The 14,343-nt window shown below is 31.3% G+C and overlaps 1 protein-coding gene across 1 annotated transcript in view; it reads left to right on the top strand.

Annotated features, from left to right (window-relative positions):
* Cc2d2a (Coiled-coil and C2 domain containing 2A) overlaps positions 1-14,067 on the top strand; it is a 147,505-nt gene extending 133,438 nt beyond the window's left edge. Inside the window, exons 35-36 of the mRNA XM_085812156.1 lie at positions 3,053-3,280; positions 13,849-14,067. Coding sequence (XP_085668282.1) covers positions 3,053-3,259 — 207 coding nt within the window. The 3' untranslated portion in view covers positions 3,260-3,280; positions 13,849-14,067. The remainder of the gene's footprint in view (positions 1-3,052; positions 3,281-13,848) is intronic.
* Positions 14,068-14,343: the final 276 nt, after the last annotated feature.

Below are 14,343 nucleotides of genomic sequence, written 5' to 3'. Positions count from 1 at the left end.
TTTAGCAATAAATATTTAGCATATGAATAATTTATAAAATAAATAAAATGTTTATGCAGTCAGCAAAAGATCAAGCTAAGTTATTTAGATATGTATAGTTTTAATTGCACTAAATAAAAATAAATAATGTAGTGACAGTGATTGAAATTAATAATGCCTGAATATTTATGAGGCATCAGCCAAAATGATGCTAGCAAGAAATGCAGTTTACATGTGGAAGCTTGTTTATTTTGATAAAAATTATGAGTTTTAATGAAGTTTTAAATTTATGAGTATTAAATAGCACCACTGATACTAAAATATTTGTTTTATTATTTATTTGATTATTAATTATGTAGCAATGTATTTAAATATATATATATATGTATAATATATTTAAATATGTATACCTTCTTCAAGAAGAATTACTTTACTTCATTAAAATCTTACAAAGCAATCTTATTCCAAAAACAATCATTAAAAATTCCTTAAATAAAGCTGGCATTTACCTTTTATTTTAGGTTACTTGGTTTGGAGATATGAAATTTTTTACCCAAATCCGATAGGAAGGTAGATGATAGATGGCTAAATCAAGTGATTCTAATGTAAAAATGTAACATAGTTTCTTGATACTGCATCACTTTTTTCTCTCTTGAATTGGCACAGAACTTCAGTTAATTTAATAAATTTATTATTTAATATCCCTATCCTTTCATTAATTTTAAGGGCCAATTTCATTTCGAACTCGCTTTTTAGCTTTCTAGCGCGAAGAATTACGACTTTAACTAACAAATTGCTGATTTTTCCAATTTCAACCTGCTTTTAGCCAGATCAGCACTTTCTTTGATTTTCACCATTTTTTTTAAAGTCTTCACTTTTTAAAATGACTTAGTCTTGAGCAAGACACCATTTTGTAAGAGTTGCATCCTTCCTAACCCCCCTTTTGGCCCCTATGTTTTTTACCCCACAGACCGTTTAGTACCATTGGCTACTACACTTGTTTTCCCCTTCAACATCATCTCACCCAGTTGGTGAAATTTGACTGCTTTTCTATTCTGGAAGCATTTTTTTTATTTCATCTAATTCTGAAAACCTTTTTTCGCGACATTTATTCACTTTAATCTGAAAAGGCTATCGCAATAGACGCAGGTATGTCATTTGTTTTTTTTCTTCGCCTTTGGTTTTAGAAGGACCCATTTTGTGTCTTTTTTTTATTTTTAGCAAAGTTTTTAGTCTTCGATTTAATAGAGCTTACTTTTAATTATGTATTTTTATGACTAATAGCTTTTAAGCTGTTTATTTTAATTGTACATTTTTCAACCCAGGCTACCTTGTATAGGTTTTTCTTTCATCCATTTCATCGTTTTCTATTTTGTGCCTTAAGTTCAATTTTAATTTAAATTGCAGGCACGTCGGGAAAAGAGATGAAGCTATTGAAACATAGCTAAAATAAGATAATTTAATTAATGAATTACCACTTTCAATCTCAATTGTTTCGTTTGACGAAACATGCCTATGGTATTAGCTAAATTGGAGTTTTCTCACACTTTTCCCTTGATAAGTCTGTGTGAAACCTCGAATTGGGCTAATTGACTATTTATTGCAATTCTTTGTATATAATTTCTTTTTCTTTAAAATGTTTTTGATTGTTTGCAAACAAAATATGTTTTTTAGATTTAAAAAATTTTTTTGGTCTTTTCTATTTTTCAATTTTGTTTTTGTAGTTTACATGGTTTAGTAGTTATTACAGCAAGTTTTTTCACGTAAACTTTAACTACTTTAGTATTGTATTATTGTTTGTACTTGGTGTTACATGTGTACTCTGGAACTGCAGTATCAAATGTACTAAAGCATTAGCAAATTTTAACTTTCCTCTTCTGTGCAAATATTTTAAAATTTGTGGCCCAATGCGCAAATTTTTTTACCAAATAGGTCTCTCTTTTTAGTTTACTACTCTCTACTTTTATAATTATAAAATATATCAATTATATACTTATTAGCTCATCATTATTTCCTTTTGGATTCAATAAATTTAAATGAAATTTCATATATTATTTAATAAATTGCAGCAACATTTTTGATGATATAATTATTCTGCTTAATAATACATATAATTTAAACTGAGTGTGGTACTTTAATTTATAAATTATTTTCATTTCCTTAAAATAAGAATTTTTTACTTAAAATAGATTTTTTTCCTGTTTCGAATTATTGAAGTAAATAGATTTAACATTGGTTTTAGTGACCAGAAATGTTTTCTTACTCTAATGTTTTAAAATACTTCTGGTTATTTCGTTGTTATTATTCTTTCTATTATTTTAATATGGTTCGTCTGCCTTGATTTTGGTAAGATATGGGCATGTACAGTGCAACTTTAAAATTTTAAATAAATTCGGAATTTGGAGAAAGCAACATTCTTACTGTTTAACTTTTAATGTGTAATCTTTGGAAGTCTATAAAACATTTGGCATGTTCATACAGCTACTTGTTTTGTATAGAACTCATCTTTTGGAAAAAATTTTAACACCATAACTGCTGCATGACCAATCAGTGGATCTGATAGATTTATTTTTGTGTGTGTGTGTGGGGGGGGGGGGTCATGTGATCCTCATTTATTATATTTTTTACCTCTTGTTTTTGCAGAAGTTTTTAATCCCAGAAATTTATAGTAAGTACAGTTCAACTGTGATAAGTTGGCAGATGTCCTTGGGGCCATTCAGTTTTAAGTAGGGGCTACTAGGTTAGGAATGCTAAAAGCAGATGATACTTGTCCACTGTAATTTTTGCAAATGATTCTTTTGATTGCAACTGTTATGCTTACTAATGGTTATAACTTTATCATCAATTTCAAATTATAATTTCTAACAACAACAGCAGCAGGAAAAAAAAAAAAAAAAAGCGATACAGCTATTTATAGTGATTTGATGCACAATACCATTTTGGGACTAATAGCCCTTCTGGGTTTATGCCCCTTTGGGCTAATGAATTTAAGTGATATTTATAATAGTTATGAAGATAGGTTACAGCATTATAATTATAAATGTTCCTAAATTTTTACATCTTTCATCAACAGGTGAATGGATTTCCTTTGACAATGCCATATACTGACAATGATGCTGTTGTGGAAAGTGTCTTTGCTACTGGTGTTCACCAAACAGAAGATAAAAATGCTGAATTTTCTTTAGCTGTATATATCCATGCATATCCTTGCTCAGTTCTGGCTGTATGGGTATATGTTGCCACTTTGATACGCCGCCGGAATTCAGATGACACAGAGTAAGATCAAAAACTTCAATATTTGGTAAGTTTCCTAACTTTGCAATTGATGATAAAAGTCATCTGATTTCCATGAGAAATTTTACCAATTTTATATTTTTAGTTTAAATTTAACTGAAGATATTACTACTTACATTTTATGGATTAAGCCAGCTAATTCCTTTCTCACTTTATCGATAATCAAAATTTTAGAAAATCTGAATCGTGGTGTGGTGTTATTTCATAATATGTATCTTCAAATGTGTAATTTTTCAAATTAGTAATGTAATTGTATTGGCTCAGTTTCTCTTAATTTGAAATAATATAACCCTTTCAGCCTTGGATTTGTTTTAAGAATAAGTGTGTGTGGGTTCTACAAAACGTGTCCATTGGCAGCATATTAAGAAGTTCCTACTTGAGTTGTAGAAACTAGACGTTGTGGCAGTTGCCACATCAAGTGCTGCTCATATTAATATATCCCAATATTTTACCTTCATTTAAACATTTACTGCTAATACTAAAAAATTCTGAGAGAGATTTATATAAAATGCTTTTATCATATTTATGGTGACCGGAAAAATACTCACAGGTATAAAAGCTCACAGGAAAAAAGCCCACAAGGAAATATGCCCACATAGGAAAAAGCTCACATGGACAAATGCTCACATTAACCTTTTCAGGGGCGATAAATAAAAGCATGAACACTGTAGTAAAATTTTGCATGTACTGTAATATTTTATACCACTGCCCCTGTATGACATTTTTTTCCCCTGTAACTGCTAATAATTAATTTTTGTTTCTTTACTCTATTTTTGCATTTTTTTGATGTGTATCTGTAGAAATTGATGTTTGAAGGTCGTTTTTCAAGTTTTGAGCCAAAAAAGTTGTAAAATTTCTGCAGAAATTAAAAATTTTAGAAATAAAATTAACATTTTTAGGCACTTTTAATGATGCATCTCAATTGAACATAATGAAGCAGCCTTCAGAAAGTCTCCTAAAACCACAAATTGTTGCGAAGGCTCTCATAATGCACTAAATTCATTATGTAATTGTAGCCATCCCAGTATGTGGTTTTTATTTGACGGAGTGAAAAAAGATTTAGCCTCTCAACATTTGTTATTAGCTAATGTAAATACAGGATGTGCTGAAGTAGAAAAAAATAAAACATGAAAAACTTACATTTGGTAATCGTGAATCATGTTAGAAACTATGATGAAATCAATAATAAAATTAAGTATTTTAAGTAATTTTAATAAAATAACCATTCTAAATTCTCATTCATTATTCTTCTAAATGCTTATATTAAAAAATGTGTAACTTATATTTATTATTTTTTTAACAATTAAAATTATAATAATTTTTAACTGTATAATTCTGTTTCATGTTTATTTCCTTTCTCCTCTCCTTTTAATTCAAAACGGCCCATTTGTTAATTTTATGTAGCAACTGAATCTAGTCATAAGTTATAAAGTTTTTGAAATATATACCATAGATGTTTTGGTAATTTAAATGATTTTTCTTTAGAAAATTCAGTAGGTGTATGATGTTCAAATCGATTAATTAATGTAGGGATATTTCTATGTGAATTATTTATCAGTGGGCTTATTTCCATGTGAGCATACTTCTGTGTGAGCTTTTTTTCCATGTGAGCATATTTCTAAGTGAACATTTTTACATGTGAGCTTTTTTCTATGTGGGCATATTTCAGTGTGGGGTTTTTTTTTCAGTGAGTATTTATACCTGTGAGCATTATTCCTGTGGGCTTTTTTCCTAGAACTCATATTTACATAGCTGCCAATTCGTCTGGTTTTTCATCATATCTCACTGCTTTTAATAAGGAAAGTGTTTCTCAGCAATAAATGAAATTTATTGAATTAATAAAACTTAAATAGTGCAAATTCCATTCCTCTACTTCAAGATATTTTCAGCATGCTTTCTCTTACAAAATTCTATATAATCTGCTTGTTTTTAATATTTGTAGAACTACTTAAAAGAGATTCAGTGTATAATCAGTTAAAAAAGTATCTGTATCATTTAATTTTGTGTTACTTTAATATGTGATGTAGTACTAAGTTCATCCATGCAGTAGTATGTGAATTAATTTTGTTTTCATCATATTTAAAATACTTTGATTTAAAAGCTTTCCTTTACTACTTAGGATTTTCTCAGTATAAAAGAATAAGAAAACTATAAAATGAAATTAATTAAAGAACATAAAACTTAAAACATCTAATTAAATTTTAATATATTTTACATCAAAAATCATATTACAAATAGTCCAGTTACTTGAATTATGTATTATAAAGTGAGTAAAAATCAATATCTCTATATAAATCTTTTGAAATAATGTTGTCTAACATTAAAGCTTCCCAGAAACTCTCAATTTTCACATTACAACCTCCAGAGTTTTCATATTTCAACTTGGCAGCTGGGTATTTATGTAAATTAGTTAAGTTTTACGCTTAAATATTACTTTGAAGACTTTAATTATTGTGTATGTGTCAAGATTGTATTTACTGACTACACTGCAATTCAAAATAGCTTTTTAAAAAAGAAACAACAGTTAACATGTTAACAACAGTGTCATAGTTACTTGGCATATAGGCAGTGGTACTAGTGTTTTCACCATTTTTATCAATAGAAAATAATTGAAAAGTGAATGTATATACATCTTTTTAGATGTCAGGTAATGCAGTTAAAATTTTGTTTCTATTTTTGTGAATTAATTTCTGAAGAAACTTATTAATTATTTTTAAGTTACCTTAAATCTAGTACTTACTTTGAAAACCATAGAGGTTTTATGCTATAAAATTTGATGTTAATAAGGTTATTATTTGAAGTTAAGCAATCAAAAAATAGGAAAAATCATCACTGTATGTAATTTTACAATTTATATTTATAATATAATTAATTATAAATGCAATTAGAATTATATGTATAATAACTGTAACATATAATTAAATCAATTAGTATTCATAATTTATCTTTCCTTGAAAAAGGTACATTTTTATTTATCATATAAAATGCCATCCTCAGAAAATAGAATTCCATGTCATTTGGCGTCAGAAATGTTGTCATTTGGTGAAGTATGAGGTCTTTAATCTACACTATCCTCCAAATGTTAAGCAACAGCTTGTTTTTCGTGTCTAATTTAAGAATGAAGCAACATAGAAACAAAAAATTTGCAAGACAAGTTCACTAAACAGTTCTTTAATGAATGTGACATAGAATGTTTCTAAAGTTCAACACAAACATGAATTACAACAAAAAATTTCACTCTTGACAGAGAAATTCACTTTTGGAGAAATAGTATATCACAGTTTTTTGAGGAAAAATGGATTCTAATAAAGAATGTGTCCACCCCATAGCTGCATAATACATTGGCAGCAGTGACTTTCCATGCTGTCAATTAAGTTGTCAGTCAATGAAATGGGAAGCAACGACCAGACACGTAGTAATTCAAGCTCATCTAATGACCTTGGAGGACTTAAAGCAACAACCTGTCTCCCACTGTAGTTCCAAAGATGTTCTATCGTATTCAGGCTTGCAGATTGAGCTGGCCATTCCATCCGCTCCATACCATGGCCCTCAAGATATTCTTCAGCAACCTGAGCTCAGTGCGGTCGTACATTGTCGTCCATCAGAAGAAATCCAGGACCAATAGCAGCGACATATGAGTAGACATATTGATCAAAAATCTCGTCTTGATATCTCACACCAGTCAAAGTTCCTCATGAAACACATGCAGGTTAGTGTAACCACTGAGAGTGATCCCAGCCCAAACTATTATTCCACCACCTCTGTAATTGTTTCTTTCCACAATATGGGAATGGTTGTACCTGGTGCATTGTTCCCTCCAGATCAGCTGATGACCTGAATCACTCTCCAGTGTGAACATGGACTCGTCTGTGAAGAAAACAGATGTCCATTGTTGACTGGTCCAGGAGATGTGCTCTCTTGCCAACTTAAATGGACACCTCTGTGTCCTCGGGTCAAGGGGACACAAACAATTGATCATCTTGCATACAGACCTGCATTGTGCAGGTGTCTGCTCAGTGTAGTAGCTGAGATTCTTGTTCCTGTTACCACTAAATGATTTGCCATGAGCTGAGGCACAGTAATGTTATTCCTCTTTCGGGCCGAAAAAGCTAAATAATGGTCTCATGCAGGCTTTGTAACTCTAGGTCTGCCTGGAACATGTCTTCTAAACACAGAATCCTCGGATTCAAATTGATTGCATAGTAGATGGGCAAGAGACATTGAGACTAGCAGCATTAGCTTGTGACATCTCCATTTCCATCCACCCGATCGTCCATCACCTCAATGAATTGGGCAAATGACTTCTCCTGGGTATTGTCCACAAAACTATCATAAAAACTGAAGATCAACACTCATGAACAAAAATTTTTGCATTTTTTCTCCAACTTCTATATAAGTATTCATTTCTATAAAATAAAAATGAATATTTTCTTAAACTGCATTACTGTCATGCATATGAACTGTTAATTTAAACGTTATTGACATTTTTGTAATGGTGAGCTTTGAAAAACATGCTGTTCCTTAACTTTTGGAGGACAGTGTATTTTCCATATCCGTCACAAATAGCAGATTCTTAGAATGTTACCATTTGACAAAGCATAAGATCTTTATCTTTGAAAGTTATGCAATCTATTATTGGTTGAACTTGGTATTTACATTTTAATTACTTTGTAGTTAAAACTACTGTTAATTCTGCAGTAATTGCAGTTATAATACAATGCAATTTTGAGTTGCAATATGATTGAAATAACAGTTATAATTTGGCACAACAGTAGCCAAGGTTAGATTAGACTTTTTATTAAATAATGGTTATTTCTGCATATCTTTATAATTTCTCTGTATATAACATGAATAGGAACCATTTTCTCCAAGAAACTCTTCTACAAGGTCATCGCTCTTCTTAGATGTTTTGCCAAATTCAATTTCACAAACAATTCATGCATATTTTTGCTTAACAATTTACACACTTTTATTTTAATCTGAAATATTTCCTGCATATAAAAGCAGCCTATAACAAAACTTAATTTATTATAAATAAATGTTGTGTTTAACAAAGGTCTAATTCAAGTTGAATATCATTACTGTAAGTTGGAGTTCATATCGTAATTAAGTATGAGAGTCTCAAATAGCAAATAAAGCTATTTTATAAATAAAATATAAAGAAATTATAAAGAAATATAATAATTTATAAAGAAAATAAAGTCACTTGCAAGCACTTAACAGTATTGTGCATTTTTTTCCTACATGAAGCTGTGGAAAGTAGTTTATGCAAGTGCATTTACTTGTAAAAAATTTTATATATTCTATTTATTTAAAATATATGTTGTATTTAATAAAAAAACAAGTTCATAATTAGTATTCTTGTTGAGACTGTTGGTACACATAGCAATTAAGCAGGATTATTATGGATGGAAAGCAGTCATTTTTCTACCAGTTAGGAGGAATAGCGATTGAGTTGGATAAAATTATTTAGCCCTGTTTTCAATCCCTTTGAGGAATCAGGAAGGCCAAATGATTATTTATTCATCTGAACAGATAAATTATTCATTATTTTTTAAAATTACACAAGCCTTTATATATCTCCTTAATTAAAATGATCATAAATATGCCTTTCCTTAACAAAGTTATATTTATTTATTTCTATGATATAACTAAAATTAGTCCTTTTAAATTTTAATTATATTTCTACATTTATATAAATTTATTTTGTTTCTTTCACATATTTACTGAAAATATATATATTAGTTAATAAAGGACTGAGGACTAATTCATAATTTATGCCATTTAGAAACTGTAATACATGTGCAGGATAAGGCAGACGGAATATACTAATACTTTTTTTTTACAAGCAGCAATATTTCTATGTTTTTAACAACTTGTTATCTAAAATGGTGAACCATCTCAGATACCGAGTTTTACTGTAATTTATAATATTGATCATGATTTTCCTAGGTTATATTACTTTAAGGAACAATTACTTTCATAACTAATTACAAGCTATAATTACAATTACACTGTAATTGTCAACATACTATATACAGTTACTTTGCAAGTACAAAATAACTGATTATCTTTTGCTCAAGTGTAATAATCTGGCTATTATAATTCAGCACTCTTTATGTTTTTTCACATTCTTAATTTTATGTCTGTGCAGCTGGTAATTTATTACAAATTAACATTCACGTGGTGCCAAGGCAACTCATTTCTTTTTTTATCTCTAAGAAAAGAAAATGATTAATCATAAAAGAATCTAATAAGCCGATTTCATTAGGCAATTATTTTAATACGCAGTGAGTATTCTTGAAATTATTAGTTTGCAGACTGTAAGGATATTTTAATAAACATTGTTTTTGAAATTGCGAAACAGAATATAAGAATTCGCCTGCCCACTTAAACGCAAGATCTGTTTCCATATTTTAAAATACGTAGCATATTTTTGAAGGGCCGTTTTGTTATATACAATAATACATTTCACGTGAGCGGCTATGAGCGTTTGCGTCGTTGCCGCCCACGCGAGACTCAGAATCTTTGGAAACAACTGTGCTCAGTTGCAGCTGTGTAGGTAACCTGTAGGGTCTGTTTGGTGTCTTTAAAAGGTTCAAGACTATCGAATCGCCTGCCCCGTGCGAGATTCGGTCAGTGATACGTTTTTTTGACTGAACCTGTCTACAGCAGACAGTCGCTGGCAGATTTGTGAAGTTTCTAGAGCGACTGCCATGAGTGAATGCAAAGTGCGTTAGTGAGTCGGGGACTTCAAAGTGGGCTGCGACAATGTATTTAATGAGTCTAGCTCTTGTTGCCTATCTGTGATCACAGACAATATGGTGGCTTCAGTTGAGGCGAAAATTCTTAAGAACAGACCGTTCATCCTTAGCACTCTTTTCAAATGAACTTCCTCAAGCGTCTAGTCTAGGACGTGAAAACAGCCGTGACCTCAGGTTTATCAAAACAGGCGGCAAGTTTCCGTGAAGAGGGTATTCAAAATCTAGTTCTAAGGTATGATAAGTGTTCAAACAAATTTGGCAACTATGTTGAAAAATAGAGTAATGTACGAGGGCCATCCAGGAAGTAGATTACGTTTCCGTCTGTGTCCGCTAGGGCGGCCATCTTGGGGTCAGAGCGTTGCGCAGCTCAGTCTGCATCTAGCCGTGCTAGTGAGAGGTTCGTGCTGTGCTCCGTTCAGATACTGTGACGGTTTGAAATGTCTGCGTTAATTGAAAATCCCGCGAGCTGCGCTCAGTAATAAGGTTTCTGACTGCAAAAAACTGTAAACCGATAGAAATCTATCGGCAGCTTCGTGAAGTGTATGGGGACAACATTATCACTGAAGGTGGAGTGCGTCAGTGGGTCATAAGATTTCAAAATGGCCGAACCAATGTTCACGACGAAGATCGAAGTGGGAGACCCAGCATAGTGACCGCCGAACTTCTCGAAAAAGTCGATGCTAAAGTCCGTGAAAATCGAAATTTCACAATAACGGAACTTTCTTTGAGTTTTCCACAAATTTCGCGAAGTTTGTTGCACGAAATCATCAGCGAAAAGCTTGGTTACCACAAGTTTTGTGCAAGATGGATTCCAAAAGTCTTGACAGAGGACCACAAAAATCAGCGAATGGCTGCAGCGTTGAACTTTTTGGACGCTTACCATAAGGATGGTGACTCTTTACTCGATCGCATCGTTACTGGTGACGAAACATGGGTGAAACATGTGAACTGTGAAACGAAATTGCAATCAATGCAGTGGGGGCACACAAGTTCTCCCCAAAAACCCAAGAAATGCATGCAAACAATGTCGGCAAGGAAGATGATGGCGACTGTTTTTTGGGACAGAAAAGGTGTAATTTTGGTGGACTTCCTGGAAAGAGGCACTACAATAAACTCTCAAAGGTATTGCCAAACTCTCCAAAAACTCAGAAGAGCAATTCAAAACAAGCGCAGAGGAATGTTGAGCTCTAAGATCTTGTTGATTCACGACAACGCCCGGCCCCACACGGCAAATGTCACTCGTAAAGTTCTTGAATCTTTTAAGTGGGAGTTGTTATCCGCCGTACAGTCCCGACCTGGCACCGAGCGACTTCCACCTATTTCCAGCAATGAAGAAGTGGCTGGCTATGCAGCGTTTTGATGACGACGCACAGCTGCAAGAAGAGGTAACGAAGTGGTTGAAGGCGCAGGCGGCCGAATTTTTCGACGAAGGAATTTCCAAGCTCGTACATCGCTACGATAAATGCCTTAATTTGTATGGTGACTATGTAGAAAAGTAGTATTTGAGTGTGGCTTTCATCTGTATGTAATAAAATTTGTTTCCTATACTTTGTTTATTTTTTTATTCCAAAACGTAATCTACTTTCTGGATAGCCCTCGTATGTAGAATCTGAAAATAAATTTGGTTTTCAAAAATTTTCTTTCATTTGGTTTTTTTTTTCAAACGGCCCTTACGTAAAAAACACCCCTTGTATAACATTCACTGATATTTTTTTTTTCAAAATTCTTTTTTGTGACATCATTTGCTACTTATTTTTTCAATTAATTTATAAATTTGTTAATATAATGATAGAAATAAACTAAAGTACTTCACTTCTACTTCAGTATTTTGTTTTAATAGACACAGGCTCAAGAAAAAGTTATGCAAATTGATAATCATCAATAGTCATCTTTGTTAAGATGGCCAATATTAGCTGAAACAGTGGTCATTATTTAGTGTACATTGCATTAAAATTTAAATTCTTGCTGCTACCATACTAATTTTGAAAGTAGCCTGAAACCATATTAGATTTTTATATGTAGAACAGCTTAGCTACTTTTCATGCATATATATGTGATGAAAAAGAAGTAGCAGTGTTGATGGCATAGATTTTAGATCCCTATTGAAGAGGAAACTTGACAGCAAAGTAATATTAAATATTCAATTTTATTTCAGTTGACATATGCAGCCACAATTTACCTGGCCAGTCTAACCGTGCCTAATTTTTGATATTCTTGCAATAGGAAGAGAGCAGAGCGAAATAGAGTCCAAGCAGCAACAGATATAGAAGCAGAAGTGCGCAATTATCCAGTATGGAGGTTCACAAAGAGAAGGTTTTAGTTTAGGTTGCTTAATTAGAAAAAGGTTTCAGTTCCTGACATTCTAGGTTCAGGTTCTGAATTAGCTAGGTGATCAGCACTATGCAAGCTATGTGATATAGATTGATCTAGAAATGATGCAAAAATCAGCTTTTTAATTTAGTAATAGCCTCTTCATTCCTCATTTTAAATTTGGGTATTTCCTCTCAGTAACAGAAATAACTTTTCTGGACTGCATCATTTCTAGAACAGTCTATGTTACATGGCTTGAATAATGCTGATGACATAGCTAATTTGTAACCTAAGAACCTGGAATTTTGAGAACTGAAGTCTTTTTCAAATCAGCAACCTAAACCAAAACCTTTTGTTGATGAGTCTATATACTGGATAATTGCGCACTTTTGCTTCTATCTCTGTTGCCGCTTGGGCATTATTCTGCTCTGCTCTCTTCCTATAACAACAGTATCAAAAATCACATTCTATGCTATCAGCATTGCTATGTCTTTTCCATCACTGCAACAGCCACTTTGTAACACATCACATTAAAAATTCCTCCTCGCTTCTGTTTCATTATTTCTTGCATTTTTAGCATTAAAATAATCCTAGGGAATCTCACTTATGCTGCATTTAATCTGCAAAGGGGGAAGAAGATATGAAAGTTATGGTATTTTCTCATATTTTCAGCACGAACTCCTTTAAAAATTATTTAGGATTACTGGGATAAGTTTCAGAGTTGACATGGATCAAAAATAATTTTTCATTATTGATAGAATTAACACAGCAAAACAATAGATAAGGAATTATCACACTTCCCCTTGCATTCTATAAGTAGTTAGCACTGGAAGATACATATTTGAATTCCAGCGAGGGCTTAATTGATTCTTCACATTTCCTGGCTCCATAAAAACCTAATGTCTGTACAAATGTTAATAGCCTCAAAAGATAAAAAAAAGTTTCACGCAGACATTTTTTAAGTTATAGAATTTATAAACCAGTATTATCTAATTGTCCTGAATACTTATATAAATTACTTTTCATACTTGCATATTAAAAGGGTTGAAGTAATTTTGAAGTTAAAATTATAGGAATTAAGATAACTGTAAAACAATTTTTTTAAAAATGTTGTCGTAAAAAATAAGTTTTTATATGTAGAACCTTTATTTATTAATTTAAGAGTACAATTTACAACACTGTTGTTACAATTTTTAAATTTTGATGTATTTAATGTTTATTGTATTTTTAACATATATGTGCATTTTTATCTTTTACTCAAGTCATTCATCAGCTTACAGTATTACAGAATATATTATATAAACTTTATTCTTTAAGTTTGAAGTATTAATACTATTAAGATGTTCTTTAAATTAGATTTAAATTTTAAGAATTTCTTTTTCACATCCAAAAAAGTGAAATCACTGCTTATATATGAGTACTCCCTACTGCATCAACTTAGTTAAGAATTTTATAGGCACAGCATTAAAAAAATAATAATGCTCTTTTTTCTTACCCATAGGTATAAGAAAACTAATGATGAAGATACACAGTTAAAAATCTCTCATAATTAATTCAACAAGTTTGATGTGCCTTGTCTACTGAATATATCAAAACATCTAAAATTTTATATTTTCTAGTCATATACTTCTATTTATTTTAGAAATTTTTCTATGTGAATGAAAACTGGGTGTATTTTTTCATCTAAAGAGTTTTTAATAAAATAAAAATCCAATCTGTTTACAGTTTTTAATATAAAATTTAAAACTTAGCAACAATAACAATTCTACATGTAAACTATGACAAGATACACTCAATGTACAGAATACTATAAATTTTGAACAACCAACTAGTGCAATTTCAAAATCAGTAATTGATACATAATACTGAAATATTATCAAAACTGATACATCAATAATGAAAGGGGAAAAAGTCGTTCACAAAAGTGTTCACATTAGAAATGCTGAAAGCATCAAACAAATGTAGTTTTTTAATAACTGTCAAATTAAAGGCAGTA

The sequence above is a fragment of the Stegodyphus dumicola genome, chromosome 2, assembly GCF_044657685.1.
Source record: "Stegodyphus dumicola isolate Sdum_Otavi_A_Nest chromosome 2, ASM4465768v1".
Lineage (NCBI taxonomy): Eukaryota > Metazoa > Arthropoda > Arachnida > Araneae > Eresidae > Stegodyphus > Stegodyphus dumicola.
The sequence above is the reverse complement of the archived record's forward strand: the minus strand, read 5'-3'. Positions and strand labels throughout refer to the sequence as shown.